Below are 22,492 nucleotides of genomic sequence, written 5' to 3' on the forward strand. Positions count from 1 at the left end.
AAATTCAGGAGACATTTCACAATTCTAATGCATATTTCAGGTTACTTACCTAACCAAGCAATATGCTGTCAAAGAACTTATTCCAAGTCAAAGCAAAAAAGGCCTTAATGTGGAACACAGAAAAAGCACTATCCAAATAAAAAATGACTAAGAGAAACGAGATTATTCCCTCCCCCACCCCTTTTCCCACTTGGTAGACCCAAGTTTGGTTGAATTCAATTTGTAGTTTACCTCAGACTATAACTAAAAACTTAAATTATAATTCACAGCCCTACATAGATGATCTGAACACAGTTCTTTTGAGCGGCATGTTCCAGGAAGTATAATATAGCCACAGCCTACTACAGAGTATTCCTTAGGGTGGGGGACAGGACAGGTTAATTAAGGTCACTTAAATCTTCATCTTTTACAGCAGATCAGAACCCAGATGGCTGACTTTCTGCAGGATTTCTGATAGAAATCCAGTAGAGCTGGTTTCAAGGTTCATATCGACACCTTAATAGCTGTAACCTTCTTATCCAGAAGTTGTGATCCACATGAAGTCCACAATGAGTGCAGCAAATCTGAGGTAGTCAACCCTTACGAAGGCTCAGTATCTGAACATAAAAAGATTTTTGAAATGACCACTGCTGCAGGTTTTGTTTTTTTGTATTTGCAGAGCAATTATGAAATAACACTGCTGAATCTAGTCCACACATTTATATAACAATGGAAGCTCTCCTAAATCCAGTATACATAAAGAGCAGTTGTGACACTTTAAACTTCCACAGTGCAACAGAGCCAGTCACTTAAACCGAGGGGTCTGCATCAGCTGCTGTAGGTCCAACAGAGATCGGATGAAAGGTTCATGGTGATAAGCAGTGGTCTAGTTACCTCAGAAGGGTTAGCAAAGACCATTCCTCAATTGTACTGTGTGTGGCTGCTTTTCTGATTTTCAAGCACAGCATACTGGTTGTCTAGCTGAAGTTTAAGGGCCTGGTTTTTTGAAACCTCATCCCTACCTCTATTTTTGTGTCTTACTACTTCAAAGTTCTTCTCCATTTCTTTATCCCTAAGGGAAAAGAAATGTAATCAGTAAATATTCTTCACTAGGGTTTTTTGAAAATATTCTTCCTTGGGGGTGGGGTGGGGGGAAAGGCCACCCCTAAATATCTTGGGGAGGGACAGAAAAGGAGAACTGGTATATAAAATTCTTATAAAACCATTTTAAGGCTTCAATTGAACAGAAAAGGTAATACTGTACTGAAGCTCTATGGTCCCATCTACTGAATAGCATTAACTGCAAACCTGTTTGGGGACCATTTGAAGACAGCTGGAAAGAAGCTGTGCAATGAGATTCCTCCTAGGACTCACTTCTAGATTTAGCAATTAGTAGACAATACATCTCTTTCTTTATGCATAAGGTAAGGGTAACAATTTTCTCATTCAAGTAAAGTTCTCATCATTCAATGATTTCTCCCCACTTTTGTTTGTGAGGGGTCGGACTAGATCAGGCAAAGAAAGCTGAGTGTGGTGAGTCACTCCCCTCCCAGAGTCCCTTACGCATTCTGTAGGAGAGCAGAGGAGCAAAGTCCAAGTGGAGGTTTAAATTCAAGCCAGCTGTGCTCTCAAAGAGGCGAAAGGCTGGGATTTACTTTAAAAGCCACCCAAAAAAATTTCCATCTGATGTCATTTACATTTCTTCCCATTTTATTTATTTTTTAAAATTCATGTCCCTAAATAAGATGTAGATGTGCCATATGTGGTCATTAACTCCAGGTAGCATTCATTTTAAGTACCTGTTTCGGCTTTCTACATGCTTGGCAGTGGACTGCAGGGATGGGAACTGTGTGTCGCTGTATATTTCTGGTGGTCCTTGTGGTGTTTTCCTTGTTGTGGTCAGCCTGGCCCCAGGAGGCCTATACACACCACTAGTCATTGCTGGTTCTGGGGTTTCTGTAACAACTACTGGAGTAGGAGGCGCTTGTACCGGAGCTGTTTTATTCCAGGGACCTGAAGATTTTTCTATACCTCCACCACCTCCTCCTTCTTCCCAGTTATCACCTGGATCTTCTCTCTTTTCATTGTCGTCTTCTTCTTTTTCACTTATCTGCATTGCCTGAACTCTGAGTCCGCTGTAATCAACCTCTTTCTGCTCAAATTCTTTCCATTCATCTTCATCCTTCGTCACGGCCTTGGTGGCGGCCCCGGGGCCCGTGGCCCCCGTGCCTGCGGTCCCTCCATCGCCCGGCCGGGACCCTGTGCCTGCCGTCCGGCCGTCGCCCGGCCCGCCGCCCGTCGTTCCGCTGCTCCCGCCCGCGTTGCCCGCCGCGCCTGCGGCGCTCGCCGCCCGACTGCTCCGCTCCTTCTTCTTCTTCTTATCCCTCTTAGCAAAGAAGTTGTCTAGGCTCCGCTCCTCCGTCGCGGCCTCCTCGGCGCTGATTGATTCTTAACAGCAGTATCAAAGTCAGTTAAGATTCTGAATGGGTTCATCAAAATGTGGAATGTTAATGTATTTAGGTAAATTTTGGCAAAGAAATTATTTATTTTACATTTTTTCAATGTACAAAATGTAGAGAATGATTTGGAAGGAAGGGTAATTCCTTCTCTATTTCAGGTAAAAATACAGCAATGTGCTTCTAATTCACACTTTAAAATCAGAAACAATAATCTTGAAGCAACCCCATTTTCTACCCTATTGATTCATATTTATTCCCATGAGATCAGTCTGTTCTAAACCTGGAGATAATTACAGCCTAAGAACAATGTAGCATTGAGTAACCTGTCATTTCCTCAAAACTCTAATCCAGTGCAAACACTTCTTGATTGTTTTAATTTTTAAACTTGAATTACTGTATCAGACCTTTTTTTTTTTTTTTTTTTTTTTTTTTTTTTTTTTTTTTTTTACCCATGCCTGCATACTTCTTTAAGTGCATAAATAACAGGGCTTGTGGTTGAATTATTAGCATGACAGAGCAAGCCTGGATCACTAATAGTTAAGTCCACTGTGAATGTCTCCAGTGATTCCACTGAATATTCCTTACTAAACCATTCCTCCAAAGACCAATCAGGATAACTTGTTAATTTACATTCCCACATCAGTTTTTGTTATTGTTATGGAGCTGGGGCTTTCTGATAAACTGTGGCAGCCCAAAGACCCCATCTTCAAATCCTGATTCTTGAGACCAAGTCAGAAAGATTTCAGACATGTTGCTCACAGTTAACAGGAATGAGTTTCTTGAAGTGATAGGGAAAAAAAAAAAGGGACATTTTCAAAGGAGAGAGTGATTCCTCTCAGAGAAGGGAGAGACAATGTTCCTTTGTTGCACTTCATTTTTATTAGGGTTTCCAGAGAAGTTTCCAGAGATTCCTGCCCAGATCTACCTCTTAACTTTTGATTGACAGCAGGGTGACATCAGACTTTCAAATATTCATTATTATGGCAAATCTAGATCATCTTGGTCCATGCTGACTGGTGCTAATTGGATTCTTAACCATATAGTCATGCAGATTTTATGGTTAGGAGAAACAATCCTTAGCTCCCAGAGTTCCAAGATCTGGTCACAAAAATCTCCTGGGTCCCATCCACATTATCTTGGCCTGCATTTTTCCTGCAGTTAACAGGTAGTTTGCTGAGGAATGTGTCAGCCTGTTCATGTATGCCAGGCAGCAGCTGCAAGTAAATTGCTTCTTGGAAAAGAAAGCATGTGGGGGTCAGCACAGTGGGCACATCTTATAGAATTACTCTCTTAACCTCGTGTTCCTACCATTACATCTGTCTGTCCCCTAACAGTATGAATGATTTTACAGAAAGAGCAATTTATCTGGATGGAGAACAAGTGATCTCTCTCTCTCTCACACACATACACACACACACACACACACACACACAGCACAGATTCAGCACTTATATAACTGAGGGTGTTTGAACAGAAGATTTCCCAAATTGGGCTGAAAATGCCTTGAGAGAGCCAAAGAAGGATATTGACTTGCTGTTTTATTGTGGTTAGGGTATGAAAGTCCAGGTTGAGACAGTTACTGCATAAAATAAGAAGTTCCTATGGATTCAATCCCCATCTGGTGCCAAAGTGGGCAGTGAGACTCTTATCTGCTCAATCAGATGTAGAAAAGAGGGGGGGGGGGGAAGAGTAATGGAGCTCAATGATGGAAATAATTTTTTTTTTTAAAAAAATGGGGGAAAATCATTACTATAGATAATTAGAAGAAAAAAATTTGCATGTTTGACCATATTTGCAAAGGAGTTTCAATCCCCAATTTCTGACTTCCTTATGTGACTCAAATAAATTGCCTGACTCCATCAGTCTCAGTCATATCCATCAGGAAAATAGAGTAAATAATGCATCTTTATCAGTTTGATGAATTCAAATTCAATTTCACATGTAGAAAATTCTAGATATCTAGTAATACATGCAATTTTTATCCTATTCATTCTTAAGTGCTGCCAAGATAATTTTTAAATAATGCAGTTTCCCGTAGATCCATGACAGAAACTACTTACCACCATTCCTGATTCTCTTCTTTCATTTCTATGAAATCCTTCATTCAAGCAATTCAGCTAACAAATGTTAATTGCATACATAATATATTCTATAAACGGTTTGAGGGCATAACCTAGAGTTTACCTACAGTAGGGAACCAATAATAAACAATAAATATAAAATAAATAAATCATATAGTATATCAGAAATAAGTAAGTACTATGGGGAAAATGTTAAAGCTTGGTAAGAGGAATTGTAAATACCATAGTCTAGTGTGGATGAAGTTTGAGTGCCAGCTGCAACATTAGGCTAGTCCTGATCCAGAATGTGATATCTCACCAAAGCTTGAAAAATCCAAGTGGGCAATTAGGGTAAGAGCATTCCAAGCAGAGGAGCAGGTGGAAAAATGCTCTAGTCACTCATGTCAGACTCATTTAAAAAAATGACAAAGAGGTTACTGTGCTTAGAGTCACAAAAGGAATGAGAAGAAAGAAATATGTCAAAAAGGTAGTAGAACAGTAATTCACATAGAAACTTTGGCTGCGATACTTAGCACAATAGGAGGTATAGCAGAGTTGTTTTGAGTAGAGGAGTAAAATTATCAGAATTATAATTTCAAAAGTCTCACTTAACTACTCTATTGAGAATAGCTTTTAAGGGGATTATAAAAAGACAAGATTACAAGCAAAAAGACTGATAGAAAACCATTGCAACCATTGAAGTAAGGGATGACTTTGGCATGAATATAAGTATAGCACTCAGGTGAGAAGCAGTAATTAGATTTGGTGTACAGTTTGAAGGACAGGTCAATAGGGATTTCTCATAATCATGTTATTTTGACTGGACTGCTAAGATACAGAATGGATGAAACATTTTTTTGGTAAAAAATTATAATCATCAGTTTTGAACATAAAGCGTTTAAGATATTTATTAGACAAATTGTACTGTTTTCTTTCAAATTTTTACAAGAAATATAAATATTTTTTCTTGTTTAAGCCTGTTTAATCTGGAATTCCTATTATTTTCAGATGAAATTCATCCTAAGTGGTAGAATCCTATTAAAAAATGGATGAGCTTGAATTAGCTCTTTAAGTTTTTTCTTATGAGAAATAGAATATTATGTTTCTGGTCAAATCAACTTAGATTATGTAGTGCTGTATGAAGTACCATTATGTAAATATTTTAATCTATTTCTGCTTCTTTTTTCCATGTGAAAAAAAGAATAATAGTCATCTGTTACTTAATAGCAAGTGATTTAGTAAAATGTGCATGATCACATTGAAGCAATTATAGAGTAATCATGGAATCAATAAGGTACCAAGAGATTGCTGGCATCAACTGCAGAAAAACACAGACAAAATCTGTATATGTACATACATTTTAAAAATGGTAAAGGATTTTAGTATTACTTTTCTGAAGTATTTAACAGAGAAATCCTGAAGTAGTACCTATTTTTAACTTTACTAGTCGAATTCAAGGAAGAGCCTTAAGATATCTCTTGAAAATATTAAATAATGTAAAAATTTTAAAACACCATGAATAAATTTTAGGAGGCCCAGGTTCGAAATGTACTGAGAGAGTTATTTCTGTACTATATGCTTTGACCATATTAAGGTCAGCGTGTAATCTATTCAGAATTTTAGGTTAATTAATATAACCTGTCATTGAGACTATGACGCTTGAGAATAGTTTGGGGAGAATGAACTGTGAAATGTCTTTAACTTGTTTCTTTAGGCAAATAAAACCATGGCCCTGCATTTAAAAAGCACTCGTGAAGAAATTTTGTTTTTTCTTCAAAGGCTGTGCTAGTAGTAAATGAGAAGCCACATTCACAATTACCTGTGATTCAGGAAGGCAGCCACAGATATACAACACCACTGATGCACCCTTAGGAAGAAAAAAAAATGAAAAAGCAGATGCCATGATTTTTATTTAGACTCCTTCAAAAGGAGAGATGAGACCCAATAGGAAGGAAAGTCGCTAGACAATTAATAAACATTACTTTTCATCTCACTGCTTTACTTTTATTGCCTCATCCTTTATAGTTTTATAGGTTTGTTCTTGCCACCCTAATCTTTCCCTCTTGTAATTTTGTGTTGATTTAAAAACAGCTTTCCTCTGGCTTTTTGAGGCTAGGGAGTTCTGCATTAATAGTGTGCTAGCCTAGCATTTTCCCTATACCCTTCACAGCTCTATTTAAGAGTAAAAAAGTAGGTGATAAAATTGAAATATGTTAATGTAAAAATGAAAAAAAGGACTTGTCGTAGTATATTAAGAAGATTAAGCAATGTTAAGTGAGTTCCAGACCATCCGGGTTTTAGCTTTGCTTATGGAAGCTACTCCTGCCTCTCTGTAAAAGCACTAGACAACAGCCCTCCTCCAAGGTCAGGTTATTCTGTCACTGCAAGTGAAAAGCATGAAAAAGATTTATTAGGCAGCCACGTGCACCTATGCATTTTACCTTCCTCCAGTATAAATACCTAGGAGATGCTTGAAGCCGTGTTAAAAAGCAGTCCTAATGAATTATAAATGATGATAAATCTGACTTGATTTCAAAGCGATGGGCCTTTTACATTCAACATTCTAATTATGGAGACTGGGTTTTGTTTTCTAGATCTTTTAAGTTTAAATATATGACACATTATACAAAATGTGTTAATGGAAGTCAATAAAATGACAAACATATTTTAATAAAATATAAATATATAGCAACCCTTTACTGGGGGAAAATGTATATATAAGTACACATGTAAATATGTATATATGCAAAAATGATATTTGTATATATGGATTCAAATTTTCATTATGAAATTTATTAATTGTAGAATCAAAGTATTATCATTTCTGTTAAATTTTTAATCATTTTTACCTAAGAAAGATTTAGTCATTCTAAAAACATGTTGAAATTTTTAATAACAGAAGGCTATCTGTGTGATCTTGCCTGTTATTTTGAATGTATTTCATATATGTAAACAAATAATATTTTATGATTTTTGAACTATATATCCTTATTTAAATTTCTTGTTTAAATTTTATAAAGAAAGTAGAATGTAATCCCAATTGTTATACATATATAAAATACAGAAGGAAATTTTGTAAAAAATACTGATTTGAGGAAAGAGAATTTAGATTAATTGTACCATTTATGAAACACAACATTATGAAATTTCACAATTCTGGAACTTCTTTTTCTAACTATAGTTTCCACATTGTAGTCTAGGGAAACTAATAATGCAAAAGTGATTACTTATTAGAAGTTAATGTGCAAATTAGGTGGAATTATGTACATAAATATTCAGTTTAACTTTTAGCAGGTAGCAAGTATTTAATAAACATTTGCTCTTAGAAAGTGATTAATTTATTATCACTTTTTTAATTGAAAAAATATTATTATGAAGTGCCTTCAATATATTAGACACTAAAGGTAAAACTCCAAACCAGACCAAATCCCTGCTTTGTAGTGGTAATATTCTGGTGAAGAAGGTGGAAAGGCAGAGAGAAAGACAAAATGTTTGTATTTAATTTATATTTATTTCTTTGTAGTATACTATTCATACATTAATTATTATTATGCTACATTAGATTTGGTTGCAAGGATATTATTTTATTTACTTTAATTGTCACATATTTGGATACATACTTTAGTATATTAATAAGAAATTATATTTAAATTCTATGTTGTCTTTAATACCAAGCCATTGAATTATCAGAATCATCATTCTGATCTACATTACATTCTTTTTTTTATCTGTAATACTACTTCTAATTTAGCAAAGATGGATAAAACATTAGTTTGACTTTAAAATATTTAATTTTAAAGATGGGTATGCTAATTGTCCTTATTTGATTACCTAATGTATATGTGAGTCAAAACATCAAATTTTACTTCACAAACATATACAATTATGTGCTTATAAAAAACATTTCAAATTTAAAAGAAAGCACTTTATAAAAATTAAAATGATGCTTAAAATGTGAAAATTACACTTAAATAAAAATAAAAATTAAAAATATCATAGATTTTTTACTACAGTATTAGGAAATCTTCTTTGTATGGCATTTGCATCATAGGCCAAGTAGGCAATGATAGTACAGTAGAGTTGTTAAATGGCCAAAGGTTTCTAGGTGCATGCTAAAGATTGACTATGAGGCTGGGGTGTATATAGCGCAGTGATAGAGCAATTACTTAACATGTGCAGGACCCTGGGTTCGGTCCCAGAAACACAAAAAGCAAACAAAATTATGGTTTCTTTTCTCTAACTTTTTACTTTGAAATCTGCTGGCTGTTCCCAAATGATAAAGTGATGGTTGTTCTCTAGTGATGAAGTTGTTATGGATGGTTATGTGGTAATGTGGATGTCATACCTGCCTAGTTCTTAACAAAGAAGCAAACTTTTTTTCTCTTTACTCAATAAAGTTTTCAATTTATGTAAGCCTTTTCTTCTTAAATAGCATACAAATGTGCACTTAATTCCTAATCCTGTTTCTATAATACAAGTCTCCAAAAGACATTTAAAAGCAGATAAATAATTTTTCAGAGGTATTTTAAATTTTGTAATATTTAGTATGATTTTGGAGGAGTTATAAATAAACTTGAAAACTTAATTCTTCAAAGTGGGGGGATTGTAACAATAGCAAAGAAAATTTCTAGTAAAGGGAGGTAGCTGAAAGGCTATTATGAGTCAGTACTGAGAGAAGAAATTTTGAAAGCACCATGGTAGTTATTAAATCCACTATCAGCTGTTGTGAGCCCCCCGCCATTGACTATGTGTATGAGGGGGCTGGTCTGGCGCTGCACGCTGATTGGGCTATGAAATGCAAATGCGCTTTTCCTCTTGCTCTGCCTGCAATCCCACACAGCACCTGAGATAGGTGTGACTTGCCAACATGTCAATGGATCTGCTGACCATAAGACATCACGAAGCAAGATTCCACCCTTCGAAACCCTACCCCTTGCCTTGTTTGGGTGGAGTATTCTATCAAAGGTCTTCTCCCCAATAAATAGGGTGGTGGGTGGGGTTCGGGTGTGAGTGAGCACACCTATTGCTCTTTCCAGCACTGCTTGGCATGGAGCTGACCTCTGCAGTCCAAGAGCCGTCCCTGACCCCAGAAAAACGTATTTTGTGATTTTGTGGTCTATTTGTTGCCAGCCCAAATCACAAGGAGTGACACTGATTCCGTTGCCTGCATGGGACATGGGCAACAATCAGCATTATTTTCATTTATGATGATGATATCACTCACGTGTGTCAAACTCACTGACTGAAGGCATATAAGTTCCATCATACAGGGTCTAAAATGACTACATAAAAAGCACAGGTGTTGATTAGACAATCAAATGGCATACAAGTGACATCCTATGGTTGGTTAAATCTATCAACTTAGAATGAATGAATAAACAAATCTAAAACCTATATTAATGTAAACGTGATATTTAAAATTGAACATCCTGATTGATGTTAAACTTGGAAAATAGAGCACAGAAGATCATTTGAATTTCTGGTTTTATTTGCATGCTAATTTATCAAAGTTGTGGAAAATTTAAAGCAATCCACTGACTGTCAAGATGTTTTAATAATCATATGTGAGTTTGTGCAAAGTGGAAAATGCAAAATATAACTTAAATTCCCAGAGCCACAGACAGTCTGGGTAGGGGTATGACCTATTCACTTTTTATGTGAAGCTGTGATTTGAAATCATGATATTAGTCTCATTAAAGAAACAACCATGACCTCATCTTTATGTCTGGACCTTCCAGAATCGAGCAAAGCAGCCTCCACCTTAAACACTAAAAACCGTAGCCACATGAATTACAGAAGTAGGCATTTTAAGATCTTGTCTGTCCACGCATCACTTTCTTTTGCTTTATTTGGCGAAATTCCTCGACAAAACTTTACCCTCATTTAAATTTGACTTATATTCTAGCTCTGCACCTGAATATCATAATGAAGTTAGAAATACCTCACATGAAGCTAGCCAGTCTAATTAAAACCTTAAAGGATAATCTTAAGGAGGTCTTTAATGCTACCTACCAATCATACTATACTCCCCTAATAATTCACTCCATCTTGACATGTTCTTGTAGATAATTAGTTCATATTTATAACTCTCCACAAACTCCAATAACCTCCTCATGTTCTGAGCTGAAATACTGTAATATTTTATATCTTATCCCTTTACATTCTTGTTTTATCAATTTACACTATGAATTTTGGACACATTTCCTTCAAACAACTGACAAGACCCTTACACACTACAGAATGGTAAGAGAGGACTCAAATGTGTTTGGACACATTAATTAGCAGCATACATATATTACACATGATTTGTGCACCTGGGAGGAACTCTTGGCTCAGATGAGGAAATGCAGCTGCAATTATGTCATGAATTGTCTGATCAGATATCAAATGGTGGAGTAAACTTTTCATTCGATTGAAAAGTGTACTGGGATTACAACTGAGAAACAGGATCATCTCCAGCTTAGGGAATGCCAGCAAGAAAGATAATAAAAGAGGACCAACTAAAACTGAAATGAATATCAGTTATGAAATTATTAGACTCTTAATTGACAAAATGATTCTTTAATTTACAGAGAAAAATAATCCTTGACTATTTAGAATTGGCCAATATTAAAAGTTATAGTCATTTGGTAGAACAGAGGAGTAAGATCAAACCTATTTTGAAACAAAGACAATGGATTCTCCTGCAAGGGAGTATATACATAAAAAATGTTTGGCCTCTTATTATATATATTACAGTCAGGAAAACTTTTTACTACAAACATATCTAATAAATATTCTTTAACAACATTATTGTCTGACAAGCACAAGGTCATTACAAAACAAACAACAACAACAAAACGATGATGTAAAAAAAAAAAAAAGGATATATCATGGTTTTTGTGAGAGTTTCTTTGTTTTGTTTTGTTCTGGGTTGTACTGGGGATTGAACCCAGGGTGCTCTAACATTGAACTTCAACCCAGGCCTCCCCACTCCAACACACACCTTTTCATTGAGACAGGGTCTCCCTAAATTGTAAATTGTAAATTATGGAGAGGTGGCCTGTAACCTGCCATCATCCTACCTCTATCTTTGGAGTCACTGGAATTTTTACAGGTGTGCACTCCAGTGCCCAGCATGTTTTACACATGTTGACTCCTTTTTCCCTAGTAGACTTTTTTCATTATAAAACAAATTCACAGTGAAATATTTTAAGAAATATACATGTACCTTAATAACAATAATTCATTTAATAATAATGAATTAAAGAAGTAATGCTTATTTGTCCACATCTACAATTTAATTTGTGGAAGTTTAATGAATAAAGAAAAGCTGTACTATATTTCTATTAACAGATTTGATATTTATTAATGCATAATCCTAATTGATGTGAAAATTAATGGTTCCAATTGGTAGTGAAATTATCCAAACTGTACTAGTCACACTTGTACTAATTGATGTTTACATATTTGACATGCTCTGAGCATGGCTTGTACTCATACTGATGACTATGGATGCATCTAGGCAGCTACAGCCCATCCCCAATTTTATTCAGAAATACTGTAAAATGTAGTACCCTCAACCTAAAATGAGGATACAGAGAGAGGCTCTTCAAATAGAATAATTTATTTGGAAATAGCAGAGGGATTATAACCATAAGCATATGTGGGGGAGGGGGCTGAAGCAGGCAGAAACTTGTTAAGAGCAAAAAGTAAGTGTGCATGCAGGTTGCTTTGAAGCAAAAATTCATTGGTTACAGGGACTAATCACAGGTAGTGATTTGTGAACTTGCTAGTGCTAGGAGAGGGTCTTCACAGAAAAGCTCTGACTACAAGGTTATGGTTCAGTAAGGCTACTTTCAAGGTTTTGGTAAGGACTGCACTGGAAAGACGTCCTCATAGAAGTGGCCTTAGGTGGAACATTGTAATTTGACTAGATGTCTAGAGGTTTGAACATTGTGATTTGGCTAGAGGTTTTTGTTTTGATTTTTGTAATTGTTTGTTTGTTTGCTATAGTTCTTGTTTTCAGGAAATAAACACAAGGACCATTCTTTCATGGTCTCCCAATTCAATTTTGTTATGGTTGATTATAAGTCTCTCCACTTTGATTCTGATAACTTTTGTAAAACTCTGGCCTATAGTAATAAAAATGATAAAGATTAAAATTAAAATCACAATGTAAGTTCATGTTTTTCAATTGGACATTGCCCGTCACTTTTGCACTTTTTTCTGTATCCTTTCTCTAGGCAGTTTCGTCAATGTGGCTCAAAATGTGTACATAGTACCTGAGACTATGCAGTTTTGCCACTAAATTCAAAAAGACAACAATTTTCAAAAAACTTCCCCCTGTTTTTTTTTTTTTTCTGTTAATTATCTAAACTAAGTTGATAGCTTTCAGAGGCATGATATTATTGCCATAATATGTGTTACATTTGTTGTCTCTTTGAGACTGAGATGTTATGAGAAACATATTACATAAGATATTTACAAAATCTTGTTTGTACCAGATACAATATGATTAATTATTGTCTTAGTGATAAATATTTATACAAACACCATGTGGATTATTCAATAACAGGTATGGGATATCACATATTCATTATGATAAAGTATTTTCATTTTTGACCCTGTAAAATATTGTCCACATTTACACAATGAGTACAAATCTTATACCTAAAATATGATACACATGTGGAAGTTCTGTTCATAAAAACAATTTAAAAAATGTTTTCACTGTTGTGTCACACATAGATTTCTTTATATATTTTTAAAAATCATTGCTTAGTCTTTTGAAGGTACATTAGCACCTGCAGATATTGTGATAGTGCAACAGCAACTCATGATAGTAAATTGAAGAGTCATAAACAGGTAGTTAGTATTTATGTGCAAAAATAATTTCATCAATTAATTCCATCTTAACTTTTAAGTATTAACTCAACGTCACTTTTCTTATGAGACAGAATCAATGGCTGACCTGCTCTCAATGTATCTAAACTATTTTTTTAGTACTAATTAAAAATTTTAGTTGCTAAAAGAAAATGGTTGTGATAAAAATTATATTACCTATGAAGCTTAATCTGGAAATGTGAAGTAAGGAGTTATACAGGAAAATGATGAATAATATTTTGTTTGATTTTTATAGTATGTCTGTGAGATATATATATATATATATATATATATATATATATATATATATATATATATATATATTATATAAATACAATTTATATATATTATATTTATTTATATGTGGCACTGAGAATCAAACCCAATGCCTCACATATTCTAGGCAAGTGCTCTACTACTAAACCACAACCCCAGCCCATGTATGTGATTTTTCATTAATTATCTGAAAATATATTTCTTTCTATAATCCTTTTTGAATATTTACATAAATTAGTAGCAGGGTACTATGTTGATAATATGGAAAAATGAATAAATTTTTGTAAGTGCACAGCAAATTAATGAGTATGTAAAAATCTGGCATGCCTGTTATAGAGTACTACATCTAATATTTATCAAGAACATATTGTGTGATGCATGTGCTTCTAAGTGCTTTGCATTCTGCTGCATTTAAGATTAAATTAATTTAATTATCTTAACAACTTAATGATGTTGGCATTATTTTTTGCCCAATTTTACAATTTAGAAAACTGAGAAGGACATCAATAAACATAAGCTGACTGATTTTGTTAGAATAATGTTTGCCTGCTCATGTTTCTGTGCACAAGATTTGGTGAAAAAAATATGTATTCAATAACCATTTTTCACACATGATTTTCAGAAATACCACATTTTTCAGATTTACAGCTAATAATCATATTTTTAACTTAAACCATCTTCAGTAAACTATTGGCTTGTTTACCTCTCCTTTCTATAAACAGATAACATAATTGCTCAAAGCTATTACATTTTTTTCAATTAAAGTTTCTATGGTTTTATTTTCCAGAAGTTCAAATTACATGTTACCATTGTTATCTAATCATATAAAGATACATCATTTCATCTTGAGGGCAGTAATACCTTTGTATTAGTAAAGCATCTCATTTCTTAGGAACTGCGATTAATTACAGAATTTAATGAAATATTCATAACACAGATAACATTAGTAACATTGATACTAGTTCTCAGAAAATTGGATGTAGCACTATCTTAGCTCTTCAATATTAGCACTATGTTATTGAGTATATATTGCATAAGCAATCTGTATCCTAATTATCCATCTTTCCACTAGCTTGAGCTAATTGTAGTTTTTTCTTTTATAATTAAATCTGTATAGTTTTATTACAATGTGTACTTTCAATTATTGTAGCAACAGGTTTCTTTTATGCTGAGGTTTTATATTTATAATTAATAGTTATTAATTAGGAATGAATGTTAAATATTAACTGCTAATTTCCATTGAAATGACCAGGGTTGATTTTTTTCCTCTGCTATTGAAATATATATTGTGTATAATAGTAATTTCCATACTATCTTAATAACTTTTCTGTGGATCTACAATTGTTTAATTCTTTTACAAATTGTCCATTCACATTAAGAACAAGATGATTGTCTTACAGCTATGGTATCATTAAACAAAAGAATTGCCTTAATTAATATTTGTTTTATACAAATTAAAATGAAAACAAACAAACAAAAATATTTGTTTTATGATTGTTATATATCTTTGTCCCTGATAAGAAGATGCTAAGCTATCTAGTCAAAGAATGATACTCACTGCCATGAAAGGGCCTCAGAAAACTAGGTAATTATTCTTCACATCATTCTTTAAATTCAACCAGTCAGTGGATATGCCTTGGTGGTTATTACTTCAAAGATCATCTCAATAAATGCTTGATGCACCTCATGCCACTTTCCAACACAAAATTTGAAAATATTACAAACCACATTCTGAAGAAAGATGTCAACTCACTCTTATCTCTACATCCCTATAACTAACAAAACCTTAGAACAAGGTTTTCCAAATACATAGGAAAATGCCAGAATGTATTGGTCAAATATTATCAGACTTGGACAGCATAGCACTCCCTTTTTAAAGGGAGCTATATATTCAGCTTTTATCTTATGTATTCACTTATTTATGTTTTGAAATATTTTTTTCCTTTAATGTAAACCACCTGAAATTCTTAATTAGTAATGCAAGAGGGTATGTATTATCACTCTTTTTTTTTTCACTTGAGGCCACAAATTATCTTCTTTTTCTCAGCACCCTTTCTTCCTGAATGAAGTAGATTAGTGATTAGTCCAAATACAAGTATTTGTCTCAATGTGGGAAAAACAGAACATTCCACTAGATTTTTTTTTCAGGATTATTGCATTTATAAACATGTAATGTGGCCTTATTTAATATAATTCTTCTTTTAATTACAAATTCTGTGAACTCTGAGCTTTTAAAATTCCCCAACTCTGCGCCATGTTGACACCCAGCGAAACCTGTATCTTCAAAAATATCTCCATCTCCAAACCATGAGCTTCATAATTTTCAGAATTTGAACAATTTATATTACTCCACCAGCAGCACATGATTCTTTCAGCTAAATTCCCTAAAAGTTTTAAATTATCAGAGTAAAGATCCTATATAAAATATGGGTTACTCTAATACAAACTCTTCATAAATACTAATAGGAAAGAATTGAAAAAAATAAAAAGGATATGATTGCTATATATATTTAAGGACAACAGTATGTGAAGGTAAAATTTTATGACATTAAAGAAAATAATTTTGAAACTACAGGAAATCTCAATGGCATTATCCATTCAGTATTTTTGTCACAGATCTTTTATGTTTTCCCTTTCTAAACAAAACTCTAGTCTTAAGAGAATAATAACAATAGTTAATTGGTAGTTACAGTTATTGTGTTAGGGTATCTAGTATGTGAGAACTTCAATAACCCAGAGACATCACTGATAATAAACAGAAGATACAATTTAAGAATATGTTATTCATTCAGAACATTTCCAGATTTGTTCTGGGTCTATGGAGATTTATTACATAAACATGTACAATTTTCTAACAATTTAATAGAAGCACAGCAATTTCTATATGCTAAGAGCAGTTACTGCATTTGCAGACAACAAGATTCAAAGGTAAATATTTCTGAAGCTATGAATACAAAAGCAAGTTTCAAAACACCAGTTTAAACAATCTTGCTGGCACTAACAATTATACTATGAACAGAACACCTTATGATAGAATTTTGCTATAAGAGTTAAATATTCAAAATGTAATGGTAACTTATGTGTAACTTGTGAGTGTGGCACTCAACAGGGAGATTGTTGAGGAATGCAAGGTCTGTCTAGAGCACCCACTTACTCTTTTATGCAAAACATGTTAATTGCAAGTATGATATAAAGAAGAAAATTACAATAATTACTCCCCTCCATGGATCTTATTTATTATAAATGGGAAGAGGCAAAAACAAGTAAAATTATGAAAACATAGAGAAATATGTTGTAACTGCAATGGGCAAAAATCAGAAATGTAGTACAAAATATGAGGTGGGAGCTGCAATTTTAGATCAGGAAAGGAAAGGCTTCTCTGAGAAGGTAGAACTAGCATCAAGACCTCAAGAATACAGAGGATTAGCAATGTGAATATCCAAGGGGAGAATCTTTTATGGAGAGAAAATGCTTTAGAATACATAGCCCTGCGGCTTACCCAGGCATCACATGTCTGTATATGAAAATAAGCCACTGTGGCTACAGAAAATTAAGAAATAGAGAAAATGATAGTGTATCAGAATACACAGATTAAGGGACTCCCTGTTTAAAGCCTGATGTAATATTGGAGTACATTTCTAAGCAGGAGAAAATATTGAAAGAAGTCTTATTGAATTAATGTAGATTATAATTAATAGTGACTTGAAACAAAATGGCAATGGGTTTGGAGAAAATTAAATAATGAGAATATTTTAAAGCTAGACTCTATCTAAACAATGGTATGATTTATTCAAGGTATGTTGTAAGAGTGAGGGTAGCTAGTGATGACTCAGAATTTCTTGACAAGCAGATGAATGAAGATGACCTTTAATGAAAGAAATGTACCAATTGCTACTTTGGGGAAGGTCAATTATGCATTGTGTAGAGAGCTTACATAGGTGGTTAGTTACATATGGAGTCTGGAGTTCAAAGAGAAGTGTTTGTATCCAGTTGTATAATATCTTGAGATTATCAGGAGGGTATATTTTTGTGTAAAATGGATTCTAATTAAGTTGCCAGATAAGCAGGGGCTGAAATAAGAGTGTGGCGGTTCTAGAGATTGAGTAATAATGTCATAGGCACAAAATAAGTCCAGATTAAAATTAATATCAGCATTCCACATATAAAAATGTGTGTGTTAGGGGAAACATGGAAGTTGGATTAGGAGTCAACATGGTTTAGGCTGAAAACAAAGTTATGACTTCATTACTTGCTTTTATAGTTTTCGCCAGTACAGAAAACAGCTCTCTGGGATTTCAGTTAATCTTATTTTCTTGGTATCCATAGTCATAAGTAGCAAATAATCTCAATTAGTTCTTTATTTTATATACCCTGATGCAAATTATTGTATCAGTATCGAAAGGAAAACACACTCTCTTTCACTCACACTCACACACACACACACACACACAAAGAGGATTGCTCCCCATTAAAATACATTACATTCTTTAATTTTCATTTTGCTTTATCACCTTTGCTGTATGATTTCATTTCCTTATTGTATCCATGTTCTCTTTGGATAAGTCAATTGTGAGGCTCAATCTGTTTCTTTTAAAATATTTTTATCTGTATAACTATATCCACAGTCATATCCTTGTACATCTTTACATATTTTAAAGCTATCTCTGTTTTTTATTTCAGCATATTCATGTTGTTGATGATGATGATGAGTGTAGTGCTTCCTTCTCTTTTGTTGCATGTATGCTTCCAGATTTCTGGAATGATGTCTTTTGTAGTTTTGAAAAAAAAATCAACCTAATCTTTACAATATGTTTGCCATATTTACAATATGTTTGAGAATCTTCTCTTGAGACACCTCTCTTTGCTTCCACAACTGTTCCATCCACCTTCTGTGGTCTTGCATTCATGGCTTGCATCCACTTTCTCCAGAGTAGCATAAGTGACAAACCCAAAGCCTCTGGAGTGCTTGGTGTTTGAGTCTCTCATTACACAGTCTGTGGACATTTTCCATTGCTCAAAATGGCTTCTCAGATTCTTTTCAGTGGTTTCAAATCTCAGCCCCCCAATGAATAGCTTCCACAGCAGTTTGGGCTCTTTAGGGGACTCTGATTTAGACATGACAGCAGTAGAAAGAGAGACTTTAACAATGCTTTCTCAGTGGCATCCACAGACAGAAAGCTTGATCCTTTCTTAGTTTCTATTTTCTTCACTCCTCTTCTATTCCTGTGTACACAGTTTTCTTTGAAAATATTTCCTTTGAGCAGTCTATAGATCATAAAACTGTATTTATCTGGTTCTTTTTTTGTGATATTTATTTATTTATTTATATCAAGATTTTAGTCCTATACTTTCTATTGTTCTTATCATTAAAGTTAATCATTCTCAAGCCTAAAACCCAGTCCTGTATTTTATTGTTTTGTTTGCAGTAAATAGTGTCTTTTGTAAAATTCTGTGTCTAATCTGAAGAACTACATTTGAGTATCTTCTTAATTACAAGTTGTATTTTCAATTATTAGAACTTCGCAAATACTATGAAAACTAGAGTTTTGGGCATTCTATTTATTTATAATTAGATTAATGAATTCCCAAATTAATATGATAAAACTGCATCCAAATTTAGAGGAATAACTTTATAAAATATTTCATAGCAATTTAGGATACACAGGGCTGCTTTACAAAGTGGTCATTTAAGTGACTAAAAAGAAAAAGGATTATCTCATGCCATGCTAAAGCACTAACTTTAAAAATTCAGTTTTTTTTTTTTTTAAATTTATACTTTAGTCACACCATCTGTATGTTTTTAAATTTGTAAATTTGAGAATTTAATAACTTACTTCCATATCAGAGGGCTTTAGTTTGTTTTGGTGCTATTAATAATTATGTGTATAACACAACCAATTCCAAATACTTCATAAATTTCACAATAGAGCAAAACTATTATTATTTCCACAATACAGTGCTCCATATTTTTAAATTTTTTTTATTATTAGATTAAAAATAATTTTATGTTCAGCACTAAACATATATTCTGAATTCATAACAGTATTCAAAATATTGTCAGAATTTTCTCCCTTCTATAAAGATTTGTGTGGATCACATGAAATAAATTTTTAAAAAATCAACCATGGTATGTGGTTTATTTTTACTCAAATTCCAGATAAAACTGATGTACAGTTGAAATAATATATCTTTTCTTGAATTTCAAATTTTAATGATTCAACACTTTAATAACTGGTGCTTTGTTTTTGTAAATACACAAGACTTAGAAAAAATATTTAAAATACTTTTTTATCTAAAAGATAAGATATGTTCACCTAGTTATCAGTATAGTTACCTCATACTTAAATAATATTTCTAGGCAGAGTATTCTCATATAGTTATCAATTATATAAACTCATACTTAAATAATATTTCTGGGCAGAGTATTCTAAAATGAATTTTTTTTTCAAAAAAGATATTTATATTTCTTGAAAAGATTTGCTTCAGTTTTTCAAGGCCATGCTGATGTTGTCATGATGAGTAGGAAAAAAATTTTAAAGTGAATTTTGAAATAATAAACAATAATTGTACACTCAAACCTGAACACATATTACTGTTTCCATTATAAGAGTTTTTAGACTGTCACTTATATGCTATACTTAAGTTACATTTTCCACACATATTTTACCTAAGTTATAATTAACAACCATTTTTTTCCCACTGATTCAGCCATCTGATAATTTGGTGGCACCATGGCATGGACCATGTTATGATATCCTGTTAAGCAAAATCACTTGTAAATTCAAAAACACCTCCAAATGTATGCTTTAAATAATTAAGAGTCCTGAGACCTGCATGGTGAGCTGGCTAAGGAGAAGTTCTCTGCATTTCCAGGAATGTTTTCATGTTACTATGGTAGGGAACCATCTTCAGAAAGATCTTATTGTCTGAGTTCATTTTTCTGGGGACAGAAATCACTACATTTCCCAGTCTCTGGAATCCAAAAGCATTATCTTGGCATTACCTCAGCAAGTGGCTGTCTTTTGACAGGACACAAACTTTGACATCAATTGAGACTTTTAAACTCACTGAGAATTATGAGATGGGAAACACAGACTGCAATGTAGAAGGGAGTGGAGGGCATTTCTTTTTAAAATGTACAGCTCAGGAGACCTGCTACAGGGTCCAGGAAGTAAATTGTCACCTGTAATTTCATGTAGAACCCAAAGCTGAGGGCAGCTGTAGTGAGGGTGGCAGATCATGCAGATCATGTTGTCCCTTGCTCCCAGCACAGATCTTTTAAGCTCTAGTACCTCTCCTCATTCTCTGAGGTCTCCAGTGACATGCCTTAGCACTGGTATTTGCTCTGTCCTCTGAACAGAAAGCCTATTAAGCTCTGGAGTTAACCTCAACCTGTCAAGCTACCCATTCCATACTAGCTCATTCCATTGTCCAAAGTGGCTAAGACAAATTCCAAGTTTTCACTCATGTATTTCTCCCACTAGTCACTTGACAAACAAAACAACAGAAAAAGTTGGGAGGTGAATAACTCCCAGCCTTCACTCTGCATATGGATTCAGTCTAAGAAGACCCAGGCATCAGCTTTGATTAGAATAGTTTAAGATTTTTCACACTTGTTTCTTCATTAGAATACTTTGATAGGAAAAAAGACTTTTTGTTATACGTACAGATCACATATATGATAAATATATGCGCATCTATATGATAATACATATTTGGTGATATATAGGTCATATATATACATACAATTTTTTATCTTTTATAAAATTTTTCTTTCCTTTTCCCTTTTTTACTTTCACATTTTTTAAAAAATAATATGTCATCTTATATAATATCCACCTTTATTTTGTTGTGATTGTTGTTAATGTTGTTGTTTATATTTTTTCATCTTTGGAGGTTTATATTTTTCTTTGTTTTATTTTTTCCTTCTTTTATCTCAATTTTTGCAGGACTGGAGATTCATGTCAAGACTTCATGTATATCAGGCAGGAGTACTGTCACTGAAGTACACTCCTAGCCCCTCCAAGCTGATTTGTACCTAGTTCCAACCATGACCTAGTCTCATTAAAACCTTGAAGGATACCTCAACTTAAAGTATAGTAGGTACAAAAAAAAAACCCTAACTGAAATTCACCCCCAAGTAGGGAAACTAGGGAAGTCCTGATGCCCCACTCCTGAAAAGGCATTCCCACAGATACAGAAAAGATGAATAACACAACTGTTGTGGACACTACACCCATAAGGTTTCTCAGCACCCATCCTTCCCACACCCTGTCAGATCATGCATTGACAATGAGCATGGATATAAGTGTCACAGAAGGAGAGTTATATACAGCTCCCCATGAAATGCCGGGAAGTACACCAGTGTCTAAACAAGAATAAAATTTCCAAACCCTTCACCATGAATGGAGCAACCAGGTACAGAATTATTTTCAAGTAATAGTTCTAATATTTAGAATTCTCACAGAAATCCATGCCACCTGATTTGGGTTTCCACTCTCATTGTTGGAGTATCCAAAAAAGGGTACATTTCACATACTCTTTGGTGACATTTCACCCTTCTGAAATAGCAGATGCCACTCTAGTAAGATCTGCAACAGAGAAAGACACCAAAACATTACACATTGTGTTCAAACTCACTAATCATAGAAGCTACAGAAGATTACATTACAAAGTCTAATTAGAAGTGAACTCAAAATCACACAACAAACCAACAACTCCACCCCAAAGCTTCTTATTAAAGAATTACTCACATAAAAGTGGAAGAGCTCGCCATCTCAGCAGATGTACAAATCTCAAGATAAAACACAAGAAATATGAAAAATATAAGGTCATATGATAGTCCCTATAGTT

At 33.7% G+C, this 22,492-nt stretch overlaps 1 protein-coding gene across 1 annotated transcript; it reads right to left on the bottom strand.

The window, feature by feature from the left end:
* Nucleotides 1–554: 554 nt before the first annotated feature.
* On the bottom strand, nucleotides 555–2,194 carry LOC114098897 (protein CDV3 homolog). Its single transcript, XM_027943136.2, has 2 exons — nucleotides 1,779–2,194; nucleotides 555–1,051 (listed from the first exon to the last, which is right to left on the bottom strand). Exons 1-2 carry the CDS (start codon nucleotides 2,093–2,095, stop codon nucleotides 901–903), a joined length of 468 nt encoding a protein of 155 aa, XP_027798937.2. The 5' UTR covers nucleotides 2,096–2,194; the 3' UTR covers nucleotides 555–900.
* Nucleotides 2,195–22,492: the final 20,298 nt, after the last annotated feature.

The sequence above is a fragment of the Marmota flaviventris genome, chromosome 10, assembly GCF_047511675.1.
Source record: "Marmota flaviventris isolate mMarFla1 chromosome 10, mMarFla1.hap1, whole genome shotgun sequence".
In the NCBI taxonomy this organism is placed as follows: Eukaryota; Metazoa; Chordata; class Mammalia; order Rodentia; family Sciuridae; genus Marmota; species Marmota flaviventris.

What these genes read in the sequence shown, in the direction of transcription:
- LOC114098897 (XM_027943136.2), bottom strand. Translation starts at nt 2,095, where the DNA reads ATGCAGATAAGTGAAAAAGAAGAAGACGACAATGAAAAGAGAGAAGAT. An exon ending in CATGTAGAAAGCCGAAACAG is followed by an intron (nt 1,052 to 1,778) that starts GTACTTAAAATG and finishes CTTTTCCCTTAG; the next exon opens with GGATAAAGAAATGGAGAAGA.